General features: G+C 36.3%; 1 protein-coding gene across 2 annotated transcripts in view; it reads right to left on the reverse strand.

Moving 5' to 3' along the window:
- Nucleotides 1-8,696: 8,696 nt before the first annotated feature.
- The window catches only part of adgrd1 (adhesion G protein-coupled receptor D1), a 62,301-nt gene continuing 45,102 nt past the window's right edge, over nt 8,697-25,895 (reverse strand). For both annotated transcript variants that reach the window (XM_039681583.2, XM_089119503.1), the window contains 11 exons: nt 22,620-22,743; nt 19,302-19,405; nt 18,987-19,098; nt 17,336-17,489; nt 12,455-12,521; nt 12,273-12,339; nt 12,092-12,183; nt 11,882-12,008; nt 11,576-11,617; nt 10,790-10,882; nt 8,697-9,053 (listed from right to left, as the gene is read on the reverse strand). In XM_039681583.2, the coding sequence (XP_039537517.2) occupies nt 8,958-9,053; nt 10,790-10,882; nt 11,576-11,617; nt 11,882-12,008; nt 12,092-12,183; nt 12,273-12,339; nt 12,455-12,521; nt 17,336-17,489; nt 18,987-19,098; nt 19,302-19,405; nt 22,620-22,743 (1,078 nt within the window). In that variant the 3' untranslated portion in view covers nt 8,697-8,957. The remainder of the gene's footprint in view (nt 9,054-10,789; nt 10,883-11,575; nt 11,618-11,881; nt 12,009-12,091; nt 12,184-12,272; nt 12,340-12,454; nt 12,522-17,335; nt 17,490-18,986; nt 19,099-19,301; nt 19,406-22,619; nt 22,744-25,895) is intronic.

A 25,895-nucleotide genomic window follows, 5' to 3' on the forward strand; every position in this document is an offset into this window, starting at 1 on the left:
GACTGTAAAAGTCTAGAAATTGCAGGGTGTCGCGAGACTGGAGGATAGTAGCAATGCTAGGCAAGAACTCAATGCACCACAGGCTAAACACTCAGGTATCTCAGGCACTGCACCGGTCTTGCTGCTAGCCAGGGAGAGTGACTAGCCAGGGAAGGCCAGCTTGCAGGACAGGGCTGTATAAACAAGAGACACAGCAAACACAAGACGAAACAACAACAGATGGCGGAAACTAATGCTTTGCAATAACTAGCCTAAACTACTAAGTAGCAAACAAATAAAGAGAAAAATAAAGAACTAAAGCTATATAAAAGGTATGAAGTAACCAGTAAAGGAAAAGGAAAAAGCAAACTTCTAAGGCAAAATAAAGGGAAAACTAAAGTAAACAAAGAACTCTAGAAAGAACATCTAGGTATTGGTTCCTTCCTTGCAAAAGTCATTAATGCAGAATGGTTGAACTGGTTGTCATAAACTGCATATTTTCTATACATTTATATTATACCTTTTTTTTTTGTAAATGTGTCCTTAATTGACTAATTGCGGAGGTTAATTTTTAATTTCACTAATGTAAAATGTAAGGCAAATATAAAGGACAAGATCAACCAATGATCAACCAGTTATCTAAAATAGCTCAGAGGTGCATGTCATGAAGCTTCATTGGGCAAGCGTACGGAAAGGGCACAACACAGTTACAAATTCTGACAAATGGAAGAACAACAAGGAAACAAGCAGGGTAAACAGTCTTGAAGAAGAAGAGGAAGGATGGAAAAGAGTGGAAGAGGTAGAAGTGGCGATATGTTTCTGATGAAATAAGGGCCACACTATTGTGGACCATGTTCTCAAACATGACCTTATGGGCCAGGCGGGTCGAAAGGTTCAGCCGAATGTTCGGAGAACATCCGTGTCCTCAATCATTCAAACGTTTCTATGGGTATGTAATCAGACAATGTTCACTATACTGTAACATTGTATAGCCTGTAACTTACTGTAATGCCATATTGAAAAAATTATTGACAGACCAACAGTAAAAGTGTAACTGAATCCTGTCCATTCTCTTGCAATCAATATCCACATAAAGTATAAATAAGTACTGTTGAAATGTATATGTTCCATACATATAAAGTGCAGTATTGTGCATTTTCAATCATTGTCATCAAATAATAGCCATAGTTTAGGCTATCTGAAAATACTGAGGTTATGTTCATTCTGATGCCACTGAAATGTTCATTGGCATAATTACTTTTGAGAGATGTATAGGGCTACTTAGGATTTTGAGAAAGTTACATGCTTTTTGTAAGTAATTCATTGTGTGGTGCTGTTTGAATGGATTATTTTGAGAAATGCACTAAAGGATGATAAGATGATTCTATAAATGTATCAACACGACTAAGAAAGTTACACATTAACACTACAGAGCATGGTAAAGTCATACGATTATATAGCTTTAACATTATAACGCTGCCCTCTCTAAGTGATACTAGATAATTAAATTATATAATAACATGAAAAGTCAAGTTCATGGTCAAGATATGTTTTTCAAGATATGATGCCGTTTTCTTCTTTCACATTTCGATTTAGAGATAACAACATTGCCATCGTGTGGTAAAATTACATTATTGCAACGCTCAAACTTTTGATAGATGGAACATGTAGTAGGCTATTTAGCCAATGAAAGATGAATGATTTATGAAAAAAATAAATAAATAAAATAAAATGTAAAGCCTCTTTAACGAGGGCTGCACTTATTACAAAATAACAGGTAGACATTTCGAATTTTTGATAGGCTTTGACTGGAAATTTAGCATTTTTTTTCCCTTTAACCGTAAATGTAGTCCATAAATTGTTCATTAAATAGAGGCAGAATTCCCAAAAATCCACTTGAGGAACCGTTTCCATGTGGTATTTCACTGGTTATAGCTGCTGCCTGTTTGTCATTGTCTGCTTTTTTGGATGTGGTACTGCTTGCATCATCATATTCATTGTCCTGAATGAATAAGAGCATTATCTGAGCACTCTTCTGGGTTATTATATAATTCATAATATTAAATTGAACGTTTGGCATATAAACACTTCCACCCCAATCCTAATGATATATGATATTAGAAGTATTCTAATTCGTATTCTGCTCCCTTTCCGCGCATAAAACACGTAGCCTATAGCTGCAAGAAGAACTCCTTAAACTTACATTTAAAAAAGCCGCCTGGGAGCCTTCATCAGTCATTTGCAATGAACGCAGTCAATGAATCTGCTTTGTATCCCAACTCAACTGTTCCCCACCCAGTCACGCTTTAATCTGCAGTGCCAAATCTATGAGCCATTGAGCGTGTAAAAGGTTTTAAATGTGTGTCATCACGCATGGGCCATGATGATGACACTTCCTGCAGGACAAACGTCATTTTCTCCAATCCTGTCATGGTAAAACCATTGGCAAAACGCAATAAAATGGTTATTTCAAGCATAAAAAAAAAATAATAATAATAAAAATAAAGAATTCAAATAAAACGTATGAAAAGTAACAGAAGGGGGCGCTCTCCACATCACAACAGGTGAGGAAGAAGCGGAAGTAGGAATTTGAAGCATTTTCCTTGAAGTTTCTGTCCTCTAAAGAGACACATACAATGGAGAGTGCATAGTCTTTGACAAAAAGACTTTTCTCATCGTTGTTCAAAGTGTTGCTTTTTAATGACACTTACCAACATTCAAGTGTTGAACAAAAATAATGCCTGAATCTATAATAAAACGTTTTTAATAACAATTTATTAAAATTATTATCATTTTTAATATTGCTTGTAGGCTAACAAAATATTAGCCTACTGGAAAGTTAAAATGACCAAAAATACCGACGGTAGGCTATAGCTTCATGTAATATGACTGAAGTACTGCTGACCATTCAGCTTTGACATCACATAAATAAATTACTTTTTTTTTCACCCTAAACTTCCTCCTGCAGATGACAGTGCTAGCTTGTTAGAAATGAGACAAAAAACAGTTAAAATCTAATGAAAATGGAAATGGTATCTGTATAAATAGCTGAATTTGTATTGGCGAATCCTCACATAGCTTACAGAAGGAAAAAATGTATGTTTTTAAGAATGATTTTAAGACATAAAAGACATTTTAAGACATAAATGGTAGCCTACATTAAAATTCACAAATGCATAATGTCAATACTAAAGAGTCAATTTTATTCAAAACAGAAATACACAGGGCATATTACAAACATAATGACCAATGTAATGGATGTCAAAGATAATCAAAACATAATCAGTTTTTTTTAACATAATTCAGATTTTACTTGTGAACACAACCAACATTTAAGGTTTCAATGCATGTTACTGTTCACAATCCTTCTCTAAACATGAAGGACTCTCTGTACTATAAAAGTAATACACTCATGAATATCCATCATCCCCATCCTCATAGTGAATAAGCAGTCAGTATTGTACACTGAATCTATTCCCAGAGATTTCTGCAGGATTAGAACTGCATGTTTGTAAATATTTTGGTAATATTAGATCCATTCCGCAGATTTACCCCTGAAAATGAATCAGAGAAAATGCAGAAAAGTCGATTATGTCTAGATTTAGCGATTTATATTCAGAAGGACACTCTTATAAAAGACACATGTAGGAATATAGGACTTAATATGTACAACTCACTTTATGTCATATCACAGTCGGCTACAGTTATCAGACATAAATAAAAGTTTTTATTTGGCGTACTCTTTATTTTATTTTATCAAAAGAAAACAGTGAAAACCATTTGCATTAGAACAGAATAAATCGAGGAAAGAGAATAAATTGAATAAAAACTTCACAGAAAGATTGCTCACATTATAAACATTTAAGAAAAAAACTTTTGCTGGAATTTGTAGGCACTTCCTCTCTCTCTCTCTCTGTGTGTGTGTGTGTGTGTGTGTGTGCTTAGATCATACCAGTGCTATTTAATACTTTAGAAGCATGTGTAATGTGAATATGTAAAAGTTCAGTCATCTATAGTGTACTTTCACTGCATGGTTCCAGCATTTTCATATGAGTAAAACATTACATAAATGGGTAACACTTTATAATAACTACACGCTAATAATCATTAGTTAAGCATGAGTAAACCATTAATTCATCATTCATTAAGCATTAATAGACATTAATAAGCAGTTCATAAATACAGCTATAAATGCTTCTTCATTTAAAAGCATATCTATAATTTGTTTAATAATTGTATTTTCATCCTTTATTAATGATCAATTTATCATTTCTAAATGAAGAATTGCATTTTTTATGAGCCAGTTATTTAAGAGTTTGCAGTGGTTCATACGATTACTTAGAGCGAGTAAGTAAATGATTAATAAACTATTTAAATGTACATTCATACATCTTATTATTCAGACATATAGTGATGTTTACTTAATGTGTTAATAAATGCTTTATTAACATGTATTAATGCTGTAATTAAGAGTTAATTTGGGTATTGTAAAGCATTTAGTAGTGTTAACTATGTTCGTGAGCTCATCTAAAAGTGAGGACTAGTCATGCCTTGTAAAGCATTTTTAAAGGCTGTTAAATATTTCTATGTTCTGCATCACTGCGTTGTGTTTGTTACATTTTACTGTTTAGAAGATTGACGAGTCTTTAAATCACCTTTATAAATGCTTTACAAAGCATGATAAGTCCTCACTTTAGATTAGGTCACAAAAATAGTTAACTGACCACTACTAAATGCTTTATAACTACCTGTATTTACTACATTTACTTATACTTTCTAGGTGATCTTATGAATGACTGACAACTCTTAAACAACTGGTTTGTAAATAATGCTATACTTCATTTAGAAATTATTAATTGATCATTTACAAAGTATGAAAATACAATTATTAAACGCATTATAGATATAAATCAAGAAAAAAAGCATGTATAGCTATATTTATAAACTGCATATTAATGTCTTAGTAATGTTTTATAAATGATGAATTAACTGTTTACTCATGCTTAACTAATGATTAATAGCGTGCAGTTATTATAAAGTGTTACCCATAAATGTGTTATAGATACAAAAATAGTGAATGTCCCCTAATTGAGAGACACTGCAAAACACAATTATTTTCAAATATTAAATAACAAACAGATAAGAAGTGCACTTGGTGTTTAAATGTTCATTTGGGAGAAACTGTCTTGCTGAAATAAAGTACCTTAATGTAACAAAATCAAGAATACTCAGACATCCACTCATAAACTACAAACAATAGCTGATTAAGCTATAACGTTGAGAAAAATAACAGTTATGATACTGAATAAGATCATATTTCAAGCAGTATCAAAGTCTTGTTGGAACATGCCAACGAAAATAATTTAAAAGATATAATGGTCACACATTAAAAACACACTGACCTGTCTTGGTACCAATGAAACAATTACAGACACTGTATGGCTATGTGTGTCACACACTGCCTTTAGGGCATTTAACATGAGTTCTGTGTTTTTGACATCACAAAAGTGTCCACCTTTGTGAACTGACGCATACTAGTAAACATCATGAAATGACAGAACTATGTGGCACTTTCCAAGAACAGGGTACTATCACTATTTGGTGTTCAGTACTGTTTTAAAGCATAAGAGCCACAGTTCCTGATGTTTTTTGTTTGTTTGTTTGTTTGTTTTTTGTTTTTTTGTTCTACGAATTATTAAATAAACTATTATCTAACATGAAATTACCCTGTCCCACCTCAGAGGTTTTGACCTTCTCAACAGTATACATCTTTTTAAATCATATAATAATGTTTAATTAATTTGAGTAAACAACTGAATGCATTAGTTTTGATTACTAATTAGTATTTATTAACTAATTTTAATCATTCATGTTAATCACCAAAATATATTTATCTGTATTCCATAGTTTACATGCAACCCTGTTATCACATGATCTTTCCCTATTATAAAAAATTAAAACACAGAAGACATGAAGAAATGAAATAAGCTCAGTCCATTTTCTTCATTGATACGCCAGTAGTAAAGTGTTTACTGTTTTTGTCAATGTCAACTATTCAACCCTATTAGCAAAGTTATTTAAGAAAAAAATATTTTTTACTTCGATTTATTGGAAATTTGATTTCATTGATACTATTTGGTCTCAAACTAACTATCTCCAGATGCCCTCCCTCACCCACACACAATATATATAAATCTTGTCATTTAATGTTGGTGATCGTTGCTTGTATTAGTAACAGGGTTGCAAAAACAACAATTTTGCGATTTATCACTTTTCACATTGACCCCTGTTGAAAAAAGCCACATTTTTCAGTATCCATTCAAACCCTTTTTGGTTAAAAAAGTGCCATTTACAATGCTAGAAAAAAATGAGAAAACAATGAACAACGTCCCAAAGATCAGGAAAAACTTTTGCCAGTATTGTATTTCTCTTTTAGGTCTAATTACAGTTTTTAATTTGCTTAGACACTAAAAGTGGTACTTGAGGCCCATCCAGTGAAACCATTCATTTGTGTACCGAATCAAACTACAAGCACATTACGTGCTTTTAAACTCAGTTTGCTATTGTAAAACAAACATTTTGCAAAACTCTAAACACAGTTGTCTCTACATTACACACATCATTCAAAACTAACATCTCTTTTGTTTTATTTAGAAAACACTGCAATTTAAATGCCATTTTCATTTACTGAGTACCTACACCAAATGATCATGTGTGAAAACACTTATCCATAAATAGATCACTTAGAAATCAAAACTCATTGTTTTGAGAAAATTTCTTTTGCCCCCTTTTATTTCTGTTTATAGTGTGCATACTGTTCATTCACCTAAAGGATTATTAGGAACACCATACTAATACTGTGTTTGACCCCCTTTCACATTCAGAACTGCCTTAATTCAATGTGGCATTGATTCAACAAGGTGCTGAAAGCATTCTTTAAAAATGTCGTGCAGTTGATGGAGATTTGTGGGATGCACATCCAGGACACGAAGCTCCCGTTCCACCACATCCCAAAGATGCTCTATTGGGTTGAGATATGGTGACTGTGGGGGCCATTTTAGTACATTGAACTCATTGTCATGTTCAAGAAACCAATTTGAAATGATTCGAGCTTTGTGACATGATGCATTATCCTGTTGGAAGTAGCCATCAGAGGATGGGTACATGGTGGCCATAAAGGGATGGACAAGAAATAATGCTCTGGTAGGCCGTGGCATTTAAACAATGCCCAATTGGCAATAAGGGGCATAAAGTGTGCCAATAAAATATCCCCCACACCATTACACCACCACCAGCCTGCACAGTGGTAACAAGGCATGATGGATCCATGTTCTCATTCTGTTTACGCCAAATTCTGACTCGACCATCTGAATGTCTCAACAGAAATCGAGACTCATCAGACCAGGCAACATTTTTCCAGTCTTCAACTGTCCAATTTTGGTGAGCTCTTGCAAATTGTAGCCTCTTTTCTTTTTGTAGTGGAGATGAGTGGTACCCGGTGGGGTCTTCTGCTGTTGTAGCCCATCCGCCTCAATGTTGTGCTTGTTTTGGCTTCACAAACGCTTTGCTGCATACCTCGGTTGTAACGAATGGTTATTTTAGACAAAGTTGCTCTTCTATCAGCTTGAATCAGTCGGCCCATTCTCCTCTGACCTCTAGCATCAACAAGGCATTTTCGTCCACAGGACTGCTGCATACTGGATGTTTTTCCCTTTTCACACCATTCTTTGTAAACCCTAGAAATGGTTGTGCGTGAAAATCCCAGTAACTGAGCAGATTGTGAAATACTCAGACCGGCCCGTCTGGCACCAACAACCATGCCACGCTATAAAAAATTGCTTAAATCACCTTTCTTTCCCATTCTGACATTCAGTTTGGAGTTCAGGAGATTGTCTTGACCAGGACCACACCCCTAAATGCATTGAAGCAACTGCCATGTGATTGGTTGATTAGACAATTGCATTAATGAGAAATTTAACAGGTGTTCCTAATAATCCCAGGTGAGTATATATATATATATATATATATATATATATATATATATATACACACAAGCCAATAGTGTCATTATTCAGCTTAAGTCACTTCAGTATTGATTCAGTTCAGTTCCATAACTGTGTAAAATGAATCAGTTGTGCATACATACTGTATATACAGTGTATTTGTCCATATGTACACGCGAGTGCTATGTGCACTCTTCTGCACTCTGAACAAGCAAAAGGCACAAGAGAGTTGTGTTTTACATTTTTCACATCTGTGTGTAGTTTGGCGTGTATGTGGCTAATCTTGTTTGTGTCGAGTTACTACACAAAAATAGCATTTTTAGAAGAGTTAATATAGTTTTGAATGAAGTGTTAGCTTTTGCAAGATACGTGTGACGTTTTGAATCTTGTTGGTAGAGCTTTTAAGAAATGGAGCCATAGTTTCATAAAAATGTGTAAGCATTTTTGAAAAACTGAAAAAGCAATAGCAGGAACTTTAGTGTCAATTGGACATGAAGTAATAGAAGCTGCTACGTACTTCACTAAGGTGGACTGTTGCAAAGATTCTTTCTTGCAAAAGTTGATACAATCCAGACCTGTACATGACTCCTCTTTTTGAAGGACGGCCAAACAGTGGTCCAAGTTTAGCACAGATCTAGTGTATTATCCAAACAAGCAGAGCAAGCAGGAGAGTCTCCTGTGTGTGAGAGTTAGTATATTTTCACATTCAGTCCTCAGCAGGCCACATTATTAGCAAATGATGAAAGTCATGGGCTCCTTCATCCCAACAACGGGCTTTGTGTCTTCATCCAATGTTTGTAATAGAGAGATCATCAGCAGGAGCAAATGACATCAGAGAACCTTGTGTAGTGAGTTAACCATATAATTAGCTGCAAGTGTTTGTAGCCATTTCACCATTGAAGTCCTTTTAAAATGCGATTTAGATCGGCACATCTTCTACAAGAATTGCTACGCCGTTGTCCTCATCAGAAGCCATTATACTGCTGACAAATCTATGCGGTTGGCAGAGTTGGTGCTCTTGTCCCACGTGTTCATCCTCGTGGGAGTCACACCTCCCTTGTTGCCGTTCATCTGCGAAAGAAAAGCAGATTAATACATGTTTTTATTTCCGAAAACCTTTGTGAGGAAGAACTGTGCTTAAAGGATTAGTTCACTTTTCAAAAAACTTTTGCTTATAATTTACTCACCCACATGTCATCCAAGATGTCCATGTCATTCTTTCTTCAGTCGAAAAGAAATTAAGGTTTTTAATGAAAACGTTCCAGGATTTTTCTCCATATAATGGACTTCAGTGGGAACCGGACGGTTCAAGTTCCAAAAGAAACTTTCAGTACAAACTGCAAACTGTTTAAAGGGCTTTAAATGATTCCAGACGATAAATAAGGGTCTTATCAAGCGAAACGATTGCTCATTTAAAAAAAAAATAACAAAGTTTAAGTTTTATAAGATCAAACGCTCGCCTTGCTCTGTTCTGTGGTGCATGTTTGTGACTCTCCTGTTCGAACTCGTTCAACAAAATGAACAAATCTTTTTCCGAATCAATTCGTTCGTTTCTTTCGCCGAATGAACCAAATGACTCGGAAAAAGATTTATTCATTTTGATGAACGAGTTCGAACAGGAGTGCGTTACAGAACAGAGCAAGGCGAGCGTTTGAGCTTATAAAACTTAAACTTTGTTATTTATTTATAAAACGAGCGATCGTTTCGCTTGATAAGACCCTTATTCATCGTCTGGAATCGTTTAAAGCCATTTAAACAAGTTTGCAGTTTGTACTGAAAGTTTCTTTTGGAACTTGAACTGTTTGGTTCCCACTGAAGTCCATTATATGGAGAAAAATCCTGGAATGTTTTCATCAAAAACTTAATTTAATTCTAAAAAACTTAATTTTAAAAATTGTAAAAAACTTAATTCTTAATTTCTTTTCGACTGAAGAAAGAAAGACATGGGCATCTTGGATGACATGGGGGTGAGTAAATTATCAGCAAAAGCTTTTTTTTTTAAGTTAACTACTCCTTTAATTGTACTGAATGTGTACTTCAAATCTTAAAAGTATATTTTAATATATATATATATATATATATATATATATATATATATATTCAGATAATATAATATTAACAAAATAACAGGCCACTTGAGTGTGCATAAAGAGAGTACACTTTCATGGTTGTTTTAAAACCTTTTTTTAATTGTGCACTTTGTAATAATGTCACATTAAACCCTTTTTTAAGTTTAAAGTACATTTTAAATCACTGTTTTAACAATCTGTTGTCGTGCTTTAAAGAAATGCGCTTATTTTGATGTGTTGGCTTACATACTAAAGCACATGCAAAGTACTTGATTATAACTTTAGCTGTAGTGTTATTCGATATTACATCTAAAGTAATTTTTTTAAATGTTCTAAATTCCAACATTACAATCATATATTTATACATGGCATAGAAGTTTCGATAGGAATGTCATAAAAGTATATTTTAGTTTACCAAAAATGCTTGTCGTTACATTGAACAGTACACTTTAACCATATTTCAAATAGAATTACAAAATTACAAAAATGTACTTAGGACTGAAGAGGGGCGAAAAAGCACTGTTAAGTTCAACATTTAATATATTTAAACTATAATTTATTTTCATTTAACTGAAAACATTTAATTAAGTATATTCTTTTAAAGTATATTATTTCCATAATAAGTGCTCTTTATGTTGAAGCATGTTAAAGTGTACTTATTTTGTCGCAAGGGTAAGTCTAAAATCACTGGTCATGAACAATACAAAAGTAAAAATGAAAAGAACAGGAATTACTCACAATGTCTGAGTTGAAAGGTTTGACGTTGATGTTGCGGATTGAGCTGCTGGTTAAAGTCCACACTTTGGTTTTGTGTTTGAAAGCAGCCCTGACCTGTTGAGCAGTAATAAGACATGAATTCTGTTAACAAACACCATGCTTGACACTTGGTATATAGACCATTTTGCAAGATGTAAACAACACGGGTCCAGAAGCACTTCCTGTTTCAGTTTTTTAACACTACATAAAAGCTGGGATAAAATAAAACCAACAGAACATATAAAACTGAATCAAAAAGTAAAACAAACATCTTTAAGATGTTTTCTTTACATGTGAAATAAAGAAAACAGTTACAAACTGAAACAGGAAGTGTTTCTGGACCAGTGTTGTTTACATCTTGCAAAATGGTCTATATCAAAAAGAGATTTTGATTGAGTTTATAAGTGTCTCTAAAGAAAGACCAATTCACACTGCGCCGACAGACGGCAACAGATACAGGGTTTTGTTGGATTAGTGTTGGCATCTGTTGGAGCTTGTTTTAGCCGAATGAACATGCTAAATCGGGGCTGGTCGGGTCGTAGAACTGATGTACTGTAATCTGGTGCTTGTCCGTCGGTGCAGTGCGATTTGGCCTTAAAATGTGCATTCACATAATGGAGTGTCAAATCATCACCACTAGACGGCGATCACACTTCAACTCCATAAAACAAACTCCATCATTTACACCAGTTTGCTGTGGGAACATAAGGTATTTTCCCCTGACATACAGCACAGACGTCAAACGCAGCTGCACAAACACACGCTTACCTCAGAGTTTAACAGACAGTGAAACAGGAATATGAAGAACCCCTTTGAGGAAAAAAAAGGAAAACAACAGATAACACTAAATATCATGGAAGCGCTCCAATTCACATTTGCAAAAGTTCTTACAAGTCAGTCCAGGTCCAAAGTCATTTCAAACATTGTTATGTCTCATTTTTTTTAAAGCTGACATTGTTTGGCGAATACGCTGTTGACTTTGGAGGCTGTTATCGAAGTGAAAATCAATCAGTTTGAGTAAGACCTGTGGTCTTCAGTGCAGCGCTGGTGTGTTACACAGTAGTGATTTCTGACCTGTAGTGAGTTAAACACTGCAAACATGTACTGGAAAAGCAGGGAGTGGTCGTTCACTGCCAGAACCCCGAAGATCCATGATATGCCCAGGATGGGCAAGAGTACCGCCACTGCTTTAGTCGTCAGCCTACACACGCACACACACATACCGTATGAAATAAGCTAATATAAGATAGCCGATATTACAGTCATGATAGCAGATAAACTCACTTCACAGAGTTGGAATCTCCGTGAACCTTATAGTTCTCAGCGCTGATTCTGGATATGATTCGTGTCACAGCTACCAAAATGCCAATGTTCACCTGGATGGCAGAGATTACAACATTGCAAAGGTTCCTTTCATGGTCACTTAGTGCATTTTATTTAACAAACCTAATTAACAGCTGCTTACCATTATAACAAACAGAGCAGGGGCTACAAAAGCCCAAATCGCCCCGTTATTCAGAGACAGCCAGCAACTATGGAGAAAGATGAAACAAAATGGGCAAATGATATCAAACAAGTAATCTTTTCTCTTCAAACTGGACATCTGTTGACCATGTCATGACCCACAGTGTTATTATGGTTACTTACTTGCCAACTTCTCCATAGCTGTTGAGTGACACGGTCATAGACACCACACAAATGACCAGAGGGCATCCTGAGTAAAAGCATGAACAGTTTTAGAGGGAAATTTCAAGCATTTAAACAACATTTTTCGAATCCATGTATTCACACAGTCACACTTCTCACTATTGGCTACGGCTTTTGCCTCAATAAACTCCTAATTACGGCTTATTAATAGTTAGTAACTTAGGTAGTTGTTACGTTTAGGTGTTGGGTAGGATTAAGGGACGTGGAATATGCAGAATAATCCATTAATTTGTGATTTATAAGTACTAATAAAGAGCTAATATCCTATGCATGCTAATAAGCAACCAGGTAATAGTGAGAATTGGACCCTAAACTAAAGTGTTACCATTCACACTTTTAATAACTATACTTTGTCACACTGCATGATGTTTTTAATGCAAAAATGAGGTTAAAAGTGGTGAGGAACACAAATATAGGCTACTGTGCATACTAATAAATACATATGGTTTATGATTTATTAATGTAAATGTTTAAATATACTATTTCCCATTGTTAAATTATACAACTTGAAATGACGAAAACACATTAACACTCAAACATTTTGTTGTTGTTTTTGAAAGAAATTTATAGTTGTATTCAGCAAGGATGCATTAAATTGATCAAAAGCGAATGTTACACTGTTACATACAAAAATGTGTTTACAATAGTTTTAATATTGATAATGATAATATAAGGAATGTTTCTTGAGCAGTAAATCAACATATTAGAATGATTTCTGAAGGATCATGCACTGTAAAAAAAAAAAAAATCATGATTAGTAATCACAACATTTTTTCTTTTGTCAAATCAACTTAAATAATTTATTTAGTTCAGATAACATTTAATTTTGAGTTTTTGATGATTAAATCAATCTCCTTCATTGAATTAACTCACTTTTTCCATTTAAATGAACTTAAAATTTTACGCCAACCAGTACTTACTTTTTTAAGTTAAACCAACAATTTTTTTTTTTTTACAGTGTGTGACACAGACAAAATTCAGCTTTGCATCACAGGAATATATTTCATTTTAAATTGTAATTATATTTCACAATTTTATTGTATTTCTGGCCAAATAAATCCAGATATACGTAAATTGGTGAGCATAAGATATTTTTTCAAAAACAATATCTACACTATAGTGTTGCCAAATTCCCCTCTCTCTCACCATATGTTTTTGTTATATGTGAATTACATGTGAAAAGACAAATGTTTAAGGGGGGAAAAGCCTGAAATGTTACTGGAGCTAAAAATACCTTGTTGTAAAACTCAGCATAGAAGTTTTCAGATTATGTCGTAGGAACTAAAATAAGAACTGTTGGACTGAGGCCGGTTGTTTCGTGCCACCATAAATAAAGAGCAGTGTAGTTGTGCCAAAGGCTTTTAGAAAGGGAGTAGACTTCAGTCTAAAGTAATGACTTAAGTCTAACAAAGCCTGTTTTCTTCATCCACATTGAGCCAATAACATGTATCACCAGGGATACAGATAAATATGCCTATTTATTCAACACTTTTTCATATGTAATGATGAAAAACACCTTCAGTTATCATGCTGCCAACTTTCATTTACTTCAAGGCCCATTGTAGCTCTGGCAATGTCATTTTATGTTAAAAAAAAAGCAGATTAAAAACTGTTCTCAAAAGAGCCACAGAGAAAATAAGACAAAACACATGTTGTCATCTGCACATTTGAGACCAGCTCAATAAAAAACCAGTGACGGCATCATTAGCGATGACCCACTGAAGACTTGGCTAAGATTTATCGTCCTTTTATCAACTGACAGCTCAGACGGACTGTAACGCACAAATGTCTTCTTTTAATCTCTTTTTTTAACAACACTGCCAAATTATGGCTGAGGGAGGAGGCCGGACTCAGTGCTAATGCCTGCCGTGGGACAACCTCATTTGACATATCGGTTTGTGTATTACACTGAAACGGGTCGTTTAAGGCAAATGAGATAAATCTGATGTTTTTCTTTCTGTAAGTTAGATCAAGCATGTCTGTGTAATGAAGTGTGTACACGGAGATTAATTCACTAAACAGCAACACTGTATCTGTGGCCTTTTTAGATCAAAATCTGGCGTCTTATTCACAGATAACTCATAACATAATACAGTTTATCTATGTGCTAAAATCGCAATGACTTTTAACCAGTGACTGACTGTTTATGTTAAGCATGCGCAGCTAGTTCCTCAAAAAATACCAAGTTAGCCGTTCTCAAATCCAGTTCAAACAGGCTAGATAACAGACTACAGACCTCTCATTACCCACGCTTATGTGCATTTTTATAATGAGAAACTCTTTTACTGTATATGATGAAATATGATTTATCTTAATCTTAATCAGAGTATGTGATTTTATGTGTGGCTCCATTTTCTAAATTTCTTTGTTTATGTTGAATGTTATCAAATGTTAGTGGTGAATCATGATTTGTTCATGAAAAGGTTTGTATGCAGATTTCATGCACAAATACTTGAGGCCAAGTGTCTTTTCAGCTCAAATGCCTCGTTTATATGTAAATTCTGCTCATCACAGATGCTTCTAGATCATAAAAGCCTGGTGCGATTACAACTACGCTTTTGTGCCCACAGAAAGCAGGTGGTAAATGGAATTTCTCTTAAAAGATACATTGTGTATTTGAAGAGTTCAGATGCAAAAGCCTCTAAATGCCATTTGAAATTTTCTTCTAAAATGACCATTTTTATCAAGCTTGTATATTTAAGTTCAGTAATTTCACTTAAATGACAATAAAGATTACCTATATTGTCATTTAAGTGAAATTACTGAACTTAAATATATAAGCTTGATAAAAATGGTCATTTTAGAAGAAAATTTCAAATGGCATTTAGAGGCTTTTGCATCTGAACTCTTCATTTATTCTAGTCATGACAGTAGTTATTCGTCAAACGATTATCAAATTATAGTGTTTAAACAGGATCAATTCAAATGTGTTGTAGAGGTATTTTCAGCACTTTTAAAGGGGCACTCATAGACATATACACTAGACGTCACCTTCGGGTTCTAAGCATGCGTCAAACCCGCCGCCATCTTGGAACAGGGGTCTTGCCATAGGAAGTAGCTAGATAACGCCGCTATCTCTGCCTTTACTTCGAATTAATGGATGGTGGCAGACTTTTCGTATGATGTTTACGATTGAAATCTGAACTAGAAAGAATGTATACATTTTTTTTGTACGTTTTTTCTGGAATCAATGATAAATACATGTCTGACCGTTGGAACGAACAAAAAAAACAAAAAAAAAACAAGAAAATCGCATTCATGATGATTTATGGTGATTATATTTCCGTTAGACCTTTGTCTACATTGACGCTGATGTATTAAAGTGGAGGGGTTCATCTGTTCTAAGATGGCGGCTCTATTGACGCATTCGTTCTAATGAACTGCCGTAGCCAAGGCGACATCTAGTCTATATATCTATGAGCATAGATATCTAAATAAAGGCTAGATATGTCGTCCACTCTGCTGGCCAATGGAGGTCGACGTCTGCACCTGGCGGCCATCTTGTCACAGGCAGCTCGCTCACTCGTAACATTGGGTTAATGGTATATACATGTGAAGAGTTCAGATGCAAAAGCCTCTAAATGCCATTTGAAATTTTCTTCTAAAATGACCATTTTTATCAAGCTTGTATATTTAAGTTCAGTAATTTCACTTAAATGACAATTAATAGGTAATCTTCATTGCCATTTAAGTGAAATTACTGAACTTAAAAATACAAGTTTGATAAAAATCATCATTAAAGAAGAAAATTTCAAATGGCATTTAGAGGCTTTTGCATCTGAACTCTTCATGTGCTATTTAAATGACCATAACTTGCTCAATTTTCTACCAATTTCCAAACGGTTTGTTTTGTTATAAACGTCAGAGATGTAGTTATGACACTGTGGAGTGCAAAAAGGAGTAGACGAGAGACGGGAATGCGTCGAGTCAGCTTTACTCTCCACTTCAATAATACAGAACTCAACACCGTGAAATCCACACAACAACATTACCCCGGAACTACTAACTACTTCCCCCTCTCTTAAAGGTATATTCCCTAGGTGAATTAGTGAATGTCTCTCAGTGCTATTTGTGGGTCACCACAACACTGCATACTTATGAATAAAAAGTGTATACATAAATAATCATCCAGATAATTATAGCCACGTTAATAACGTTTGTAAGAAACCAAACCGTTTGTAAATCCGTCAAGATTTCAACGAGATAATAGTATCAGCATTTCAATCAGCTTTTCTGTGACAAGATGGCCGCCGGTGATGACGATGGAAACTCCGCCGTAACACATCTAGCCTTTATATACATATCTATGTCTATGAGGGGTACTTGGCAACTCTAGTCATTTCTTTGGTGATTTCCACTTTTGTTGTGGCATATATTCTCATCAGCGCCCCCTACAGCTGTGCGGCGTATATTTCACAACACTGTCACAAAGAAGGTCACTTGCGGCGCCTTCCTCCCGCTTTCTACCGTTGCTCATGTGCATGTGTTATTATCGGAGCCGGCCAACTCTATCGCGTGGAGCTGTGTCTACCGAGTAGGTAAAACATCATACACAGTATCATAGAATTATGTCGAATTACCATAAAACAGTTTGTGTTTCTCGCTCGTTCTCGCTACTTCTATTTGCAACTTACTGGGACGTCAGTCCTCATGTTGCAAGGTTGGTTTTCCGCCTGGAAATGATTATTTCTAAACAGTTTTAATAAGTTGAAATATTTGCCAAATGCCCCTTGAAGAGACGATTCTGGATTACAATATAATATGGTGTACCAATTGTGATCTGTGATCTGTGAGTCTCCACCTGCAAAATGTTGTACTCACCCCATCCAATGGCATAGTAATAAAAGTGTTTGCTGCTCTCCGAGCTGAACACCTTGATCACCATGCTGTAGAGATGCAGACCTTCCACCAGCATCCAGGCGAATGCACAGAGGAAGAAGAAATGCAGCAACACGGCCATGATCTTACATGGGAGCTGGGATGGCAGAGGACAGTATCATGCACTGTGGCCTTAGTGTCTAGACAAAATGCACTGCACAGAAAACTGATCTAATTTGTAAATCATAGCTAATGTAATAGATGCTGTTAAAATAAACACGTGGGCGACAGCATCATTGAGCTAAGCGGGTGTTCAGCCAAGTCCTCAGAGAGAGGAAGCACAATCAAATTAACTGAGTATCAAATGAATCTGTCCGTAATGCCAGAGGCATGTTAGGAGATTAGTGGAGCATCATCATCGGCTCTTTCCACCTTATTGGATTACTTTATGTAATGACAACATGTTCCTGATAATGATACGATAATCACCATAGACAACAAACACAATTAAACACAATCTCATTTTGTAAATTAGACGCTGATGTCATTTGAACATTTCAATAGCATCTTTAACATCTCCAACAAAAAACTCCCAATTTTGTTTTAGTTATTGTCTTTGCTAATGTAGTGCAGGACTGTGACATACAGCACACTTCAAAGGGTGTGGAGCAGGATGAATTTAGTAGTTAAATTAGGGCCGACAAGCAATTAATCATGATTAATTGCATTCAAAATAAAAGTTTGTGTTTACATAATATATGTGGCTGCACTCTGTATAATTATCTTGTATATATATATATATATATATACACACAAAAAAAATTGTTACATATAAAATATTTATATTTATATATAATATAAATTATATATATATATCTATATACAGTATAAACATATACTGTATACAAATATTACAGAAATATACAAATATTTCTTAAATATAAACAAGCATGTGTGTGTATTTATATATATAAAATAATTATAGACAATGCACCCACATATATTATGTAAACACAAACTTTTATTTTGGATGCGATTAATCACGATTAATCGTTTGACAGCCCTTATTTAAATCAATATATTATTAAAATAATCAAACTCTAAATCTAAATAATAATAATAAAAAAAACTTTTTTCTCTATTACAATAACTATTGTTTTCAATTATACTATGTGGCCGCATTACCACCTCCACTCTAAACAATGCTGGGTTGTTTGAACCCAAATTCAAAAATATGGGTAAAATATGGACAAACCCAAATGTTGGGTTAAAAATGCAATTACAAAATTTACAGTTGAAAGTGACAGTTGAAGTTGGGTTAAATTTGAAATTACATTTTTTTTAACCCAACATTTGGGTTTGTCCATATTTCACCCAAATTTGGGTTCAAACAACTAAAGCATTTTTAGTGTGTATGGATTGTGTTATTTTTCTAATAATTCAACAGCCGTCAATCAATTATTCCTTATTTAAAGAACATACTGGTCTTGAATCTTCTGGAATCACAAAATGAATAATGATTAATTGATCTAATATATCAATACTACCAGTATTTGTATCTTGTCAGAAAACAAGCAACTTTGTCATAATTACAGCAGAGTATAATGGGGACTGAGAAGCACTGCTTTAAGATGAGTATGCTAGATGGACTCACCGTGTTGGGACTGAAGCGGAAACTGATGAGCAGGAGGACCTGAGCGACTAAAATGGCAAATGCCAAGTTGGCATGAATATGGTAACGCTGGTTACGAATGGTGCTAACAGACCTGTATGCAGAGAAAAACAGTAAGGAATTTTAAATAGTGATGGTGGAGAAACACTAAAGGCTTTTAGTGTTAAATTCTGTGAAAATACAAGTTATCATAAAAAATCTTAAAGGAACTGAGAAGTTTTTCACATTTACTGCATATATATGTTTAAATAGAAGATTATAATCATGCATGTTCAAAAAGCAATATGGGTTACTTACGACAACACAGCAAAGGTCACCAGAGTAATTGCCAGGCAGAAAATAGAGATAGAGCAGCCAATGTAACTAATAGTGGACAGCGCCACCTGGTGTGCCTTTGACAGCTGTGGTGGAAACAAATGTGACAGCATTAACATTGAGATTGATTAATTTGGCTGGAAATGTAAAAGTGTAAAACACAGAACCGAAGGGGGTCAAATGAGTTGAAAACCCCAGATGTTACTGCATATAAGAGACACTGAATACCACAGCAACAATCCACTGATTGTAAAGTCAAAGGTTACCAATGACCAGCTGTACTTGGATTGACGTTTGCAAAATATTCAATGAAAGTTTCAACATCACTTCATCAGAACAAACAAGCATTAGTCTGACATAAATCCAATCAATCATATCATTTCTTGGAACAAAATATTTTTCAAACTCTTTACAGAAAAGGTAGACCAACGGTTTAGAAAAGATGAACAGTAACAGTCTTGCTTTATCAAATGTACATATATACTGTAAGTATACCTTTCAAAAGTATGGGGTCAGGAATATTTCTCTTAAAATTAATAAAATTCACCAAAAGTGACAGTAAAGACATTTATAATGCTTATTTAACAACATGTTTCTATTTCAAATTAATGCAGTTCTTCTGAAATGTACAGTATATACTTCAAAGAATCCTGAAACAAATGTATCATGATTTCCACAAAAATATTTATCAGCACAGCTGTTTTCAATATTGGTATTAATAAGAAAACCACCAAATCAGCATTTGATTTATGAAAGACCATGTGACACAGAAAAGCAGTTACTTTAAATTGGAATAATATCGCACAAAATTACTGTTATTGTATTACTGTATACTGTATTTTTGATCAAATAAATTAAGTGTTGGCGGTAACACTTTACAAAACGGGTGCACTAATATGCATTAATGCATGCTTAACTAATGCACAGATAATCATGAGTTAATGTACGTATAACTCATGAAGAACTAAACCATTAATTAATGATTACTGCATCAGCAACTAATAAAGAGTCTATATGATTAATAGATTAAGTAATACACGCATTTCTATTAATTCAATGTGCCATTGTGTATTAATTCCTAAATAACGCACTTCAATGCACTTCAACTTCTAGTTGTCTGCTTTAATTAATCATTGGCTAACGATTTGCAAAGGTATCATTATGTTATGACTTTACTTGTTGGGGCACATCATTATTAACTAGTCATTTGGTAATTGTAGTAATTTGCACATGAATTTGCACTAACAATGAAGTAATTAATCATGTATTAATGCATATTAGTGTACCTGTCATATTATCTGGAAGTTGAAATACAAGGCTTTGGCTCATTCTGGTAATTAACATATTAATTGACACCATTAGTTTAAAAAAATGAGTTATTATGGAATTAATCCACAATTACATTTTTAATTAATAACAAATCATGTATGAACTAATACATTAACCTTACATACTCTTAATTAGTTCCTAATGTGGTAATCATTAATGAATAGTTTAAATAATCATTAGTAACACATTAATTCAGTATTATCTGTGCATTAGTTAAGCATGAATTAATGCTTATTAGTGCACCCGTAATGTAAAGTGTTACCGATTGATTTACTAGAACATATTAAAAACTCAAATTTAAACTAATTCACTGCATTTTTAACACTAATTGTTTATTCTACACTTCCACAACTGAAAATATCATATTAACTGCTTCAAACCATTTTAATTTCGAAACATTGTTGAGCATTGTTTAGTGGCATCACATGACATGGTCTTGGTACGGACTTGGTTCCAACTGATTGGAAACAGAAGGTTCATAAATGTTTAAAAACTACAAAACATAACTCAATTTTGCCAATCACACTTAAAAAGAGATTGTAGATGGTTATAAAAACAAATTTGTCACTGTTTTTAGTGCAAAGACCCTTAACTCACAGATTTTCATGATAAGACCCCTTACAACTGTTGGTGAATAGATTAATTCCCAAACATCCGTCAGGATATAGACTTGCATTGTTACGGTTCCTCAGACCCAGTGCCAGTAATTGGAGCGTCTACTCTGCACATCAGGCCTATTGGCAGTTGTTTTCCCCATAATTCTATTTCCGTGCGTGGGTTCGATCGTACATTAACTCCGCTTCCTGCCTTGTGATTATCGCAGGCCCAGAATATCGAGGATCTGTAGAGCGGTGGAGAAAGCACGATTTCCTCTAGGCTTGAAGTACTGAGGTGAGCCGCTAATTGAGGCCCCGGCAGAGGCGGGCATTAGCATCAAAGCTCCAGAGGAGATGATTACATGACTGAGCGAGGACAGATTTTCTCAACAAACACATGCAGATGATAGACGCAGAAGCGCCAAGATCCACCTGGGTGCCTCGGTTTGGCTCACGCACAATCGCAGAACAAACCTCGAAACGGCAATCAGCCTTCGTGTGAAGCAATATGTCTCTCGTCTTCACAAACATGCCCCTACTTAGTGAGGACATCTTGCTGACAGCATCTTTAGCCTGACTTAAATTCGCTCTTCAGTTCTCTTTAAGTAAATCAACAGGACAAGGGTTACCAAAATATCAAGCTGTGCCTGTCGTTCTGTATTTCAAAGGCAGATGCTTACGAGCTTTCTCTGACAGATGACAATCCCTTTGTCCGCCCAAACTCGGCCCACAGTCCTCGACCCACACGGACTCTGACAAGCGGCCTCCCCTGAGACACTTTCACACACAACGATGAGTTTCGAATGAACTAGAAACAAAATCCTGCACGTCACCCCTGGAGAAGTGTCTCAACTGTGTCCAAACTGTCTTTTCTATTAAAGCTCTGCTGCTGATTTACAGAGAGTCTCGGCCAAACAAAACCTCAAGCCCTGCATGCTGCTGGCTCTCTGCGGACGAGAAACACAGTCAGCATCGCATTCATCGCAGTGCCTTGGTGTTTTCAAAGATCCCTGATGGGATATGACCTAAACGCTCAATCAAGGTATCTTGAGAAATTCCACTAACCTCAGGCTTCGCTGCCAGTTTTGTCCTACGTATATGTGCATATTTCTGGAGCTCATATAAGACTCAGGTACTCAGATATACATGTCACAGACTGAGTGCCCTCAAATTTCTGGTACTGTCAGCTTGTGCTTATATTTGTAAAGCAGGATTCAGTTGCTCTTGTTTGCATTAAGACCAAATGGCATTAGAGAATTAGAAATAACAGCGGTTTGCTGCTTAGACAGAATGTGTTTTTGCTTTCAATAGAGATATTAAGCCAGATGGAATGGAGAAAATTCAAAGGTATTGAGTGTCATTGAGAGTGCCTCACCTCCAAGGGAACCACTTGCATAAGGATGGCAAAGTTTGTCAGATGGTTGCACAAGCAAATGGAGAAGGACAGGTTTCCATCAGCTCTCAAACAACCCTCATTGGACCACACACCCTCCTTAAAGCTGAAACACACACACACACGCACACAGGTTTAATTGAGCATTACAGTTGCTGGAGTTATTCATTGTTTATATTGAAACCATATGCATTCACACCCTGGTCCAGCATTAATGGAATTACAACAGAGTTATTAATCAAATCTGATCTAAACGAAATCAAGACTATAACGTAAGATCCCATTAATCTCAGTTAGAGAAAATATTACAGCTTCATCACTCCATTATGGATGCAGTTAATTTTTTAAATATCCACATGGGAGAAAGATCGAAAAAGCGTGAGAAGGAACGAAAGAGAGAAGACAAGGGATGAAGGGGTTAAAATAATTTCACAATTTTCATGATCCTAAAATTGGCTTCGTTACTTGGCCTTTTTTGGTATAAGATAACATACTTTCATCATTTCTAAAAGAATTGAATGAATTTGGAAGAAAGACTGCAAGATCAATTAGAACAATGACAATTGTATTCATGAAATAGTCAAAATGAAAATGTTTAAAATGACGTGGATGTCCTAAAAGTCATAAATGTATGTAATAGGTAAAGGATAACAGTGGGATATAAATACAAGACACATATTGATAAATCAAAGCACTTCCTGACAAGCTTTAACAGGAAACGTTAAATGAGACATTAAAATGTCAGATAGAGATAGATAGATGGGTGAGAGAGATTATACAGGATGGACTGCATAAATATCTCTGGACAGCGAAACTGAGGCTGAAAGTTGGGACATCCTTAAAAGGTCTAAAAATGTAAACGAGCCTGACATTGCGAAAAAGTATGTAAAAATGCTAGAGTAAAACTAAAACTAAAAATAAGACTTTTATATTAAATACTGTTAAAATTGCATTAAGTTTATAATTTACAGTAAAAAAAAACAGCGATTGGACATTCTCAGAAGTCTATGCGTGACACAATAACATTTGATTTCATATTTCATTGAAATATGTTTATTGATGCCACGGTGTGGGTTTTGTGTCTTGTTCCTTGTTCTTGTCTAACATGTGATTCCCTGTTTGTCATGTGGTCCTGCCATGTCTTTTCATTGTCAGGTCATTGTTCACGGATGTTCCTTGTCTTGTAATTAGTCAGTGTATTTAAGCCCTCTTGTTTGCCATTTGTCTTTGTCTAGTATTGTATGTTTCTTGTCCAGGTTGCCTGTCGTTGTTCCTGATTCTGCTTCTGCTTCTGCTTCATGCCTTTGTTTTGTTTTGTATTTTGATTTAGTTATATATTAAAGTTTGCATTTGGGTCTTACCAGCTTGCCTCCAGCCATTCGTTACAGAATACTAGAACAATCATGGATCCAGCAATCCGTCTCTTCTACCTCAGCCAGGGAAACCGTCTAGTCAAGGATTACGTGAAGCAATTCTGCGACCTTTGCCATGGGGGGGATTTCAATGATGCTGTCTTAAAGGACATGTTCTGCCATGGACTCAATGAACCACTTTACCAGCTCATGCCAGCCAATACCCCTCATAACACTCTGGTGGAGTATATTGACTTTGCTCTGATGTGGAGAGGCTAGTCGTTCACGCTGGGCTCTGCGAATGAGGAGCTCTGCAAGTCCTCGGTATCCTCTGAGCCTGAGCTTCACGTCAGTCCCACTGAACTTGAGTTTCCTCATGTCACGCCAGAACTCAGACCGGCCCCCAGATCGAGATTACTATCCAACATGACAGACCCACCACTGGTGTCAGTACGATCTGCCAGAACTGCCATTACCAAGCACAACCCAGGGTCTCATCTCGCCGAGACCGCCCATCCGGGGTCTCGTCCTGCCAAGTCTGAGTATCTTCACGTCATGTATGCTCAGCCTGATCTTCACGTTACACCTGACCAGCCTGATCTCCACGTCAGCGCTGCCGAGCCTACGCTCCACATCAGCGCTGCCGAGCATGTGACTGTTCACGTCACTTCTGCCCCGTCAGAGACTGTTCACGTCACTTCTGCCCCGCCAGAGACTGTTCACATCATTTCTGCCCCGCCAGAGACTGTTCACGTCTGCTCTGTCAGAGACTGTTCACATCGCTTCTGCCCCGTCAGAGACTGTTCACGTCACTTCTGCCCCGCCAGAGACTGTTCACATCATTTCTGCCCCGCCAGAGACTGTTCACGTCTGCTCTGTCAGAGACTGTTCACATCGCTTCTGCCCCGTCAGAGACTGTTCACGTCACTTCTGCCCCGCCAGAGACTGTTCACGTCACGTCTGCTCCGTCAGAGACTGTTCACATCACTTCTGCCGATCCAGAGCCTGTTCACATCACGTCTGCCGAGCCAGAGACGCTTTACGCCACTTCTACAGAGCCAGTGTCTACGGGCAAGATGGCCGATCCAGAGTCTGTTCAAGTCACTTCTGCCAAGCCAGAAACGCTTCACGTCACTTCTACAGAGCCAGTGTCTACAGACAAGATGGCCGATCCAGAGTCTGTTCAAGTCACTTACTCCGAGCCGGTGTCTACGGACAAGATGGCCGAGCCAGAGACTGTTCATGTCACTTCTGCCGAGTCAGAGGCACTTCACGTCAGTTCTACAGAGCCAGTGTCTAAGGACAAGATGGCCGAATCCAGTGTCTGTTCATGTCACTTTCTCCAAGCCGGTGTCTACGGACAAGATGGCCGAGCCAGAGATTATTCACGTTACTTCTGCTGATCCAGAGACTGTTCACGTCACTTCCTCCGAGCCAGTGTCTACGGACAGGATGGCTGATTCAGAGACCGTTCACGTTACTTCTGCCAATCCAGAGCCTGTTCAAGTCATGTCTGCCAAGCCAGAGACACTTCACGTCACTTCTACAGAGCCAGTGTCTACGGACAAGATGGCCGATCCAGAGTCTGTTCACGTCACTTCTGCCAAGCCGGAAATGCTTCACGTCACTTCTATAGAGCCAGTTTCTATGGACAAGATGGCCGATCCAGAGTCTGTTCACGTCAATTCCTCCGACCCGGTGTCTACGGACAAGATGGCCGAGCCAGAGACTGTTCACGTAACTTCTGCCGAGTCTGAGGCATTTCACCTCACTTCTGCCAAGCCAGAGACACTTCACGTCACTTCTACAGAGCCAGTGTCTAAGGACAAGATGGCTGATCCAGTGTCTGTTCATGTCACTTTCTCCGAGCTGGTGTCCGAGCCAGAGATTATTCACGTTACTTCTG

This window comes from Pimephales promelas, chromosome 14 (genome assembly GCF_988280905.1).
Source record: "Pimephales promelas chromosome 14, fPimPro1.hap1.1, whole genome shotgun sequence".
In the NCBI taxonomy this organism is placed as follows: Eukaryota; Metazoa; Chordata; class Actinopteri; order Cypriniformes; family Leuciscidae; genus Pimephales; species Pimephales promelas.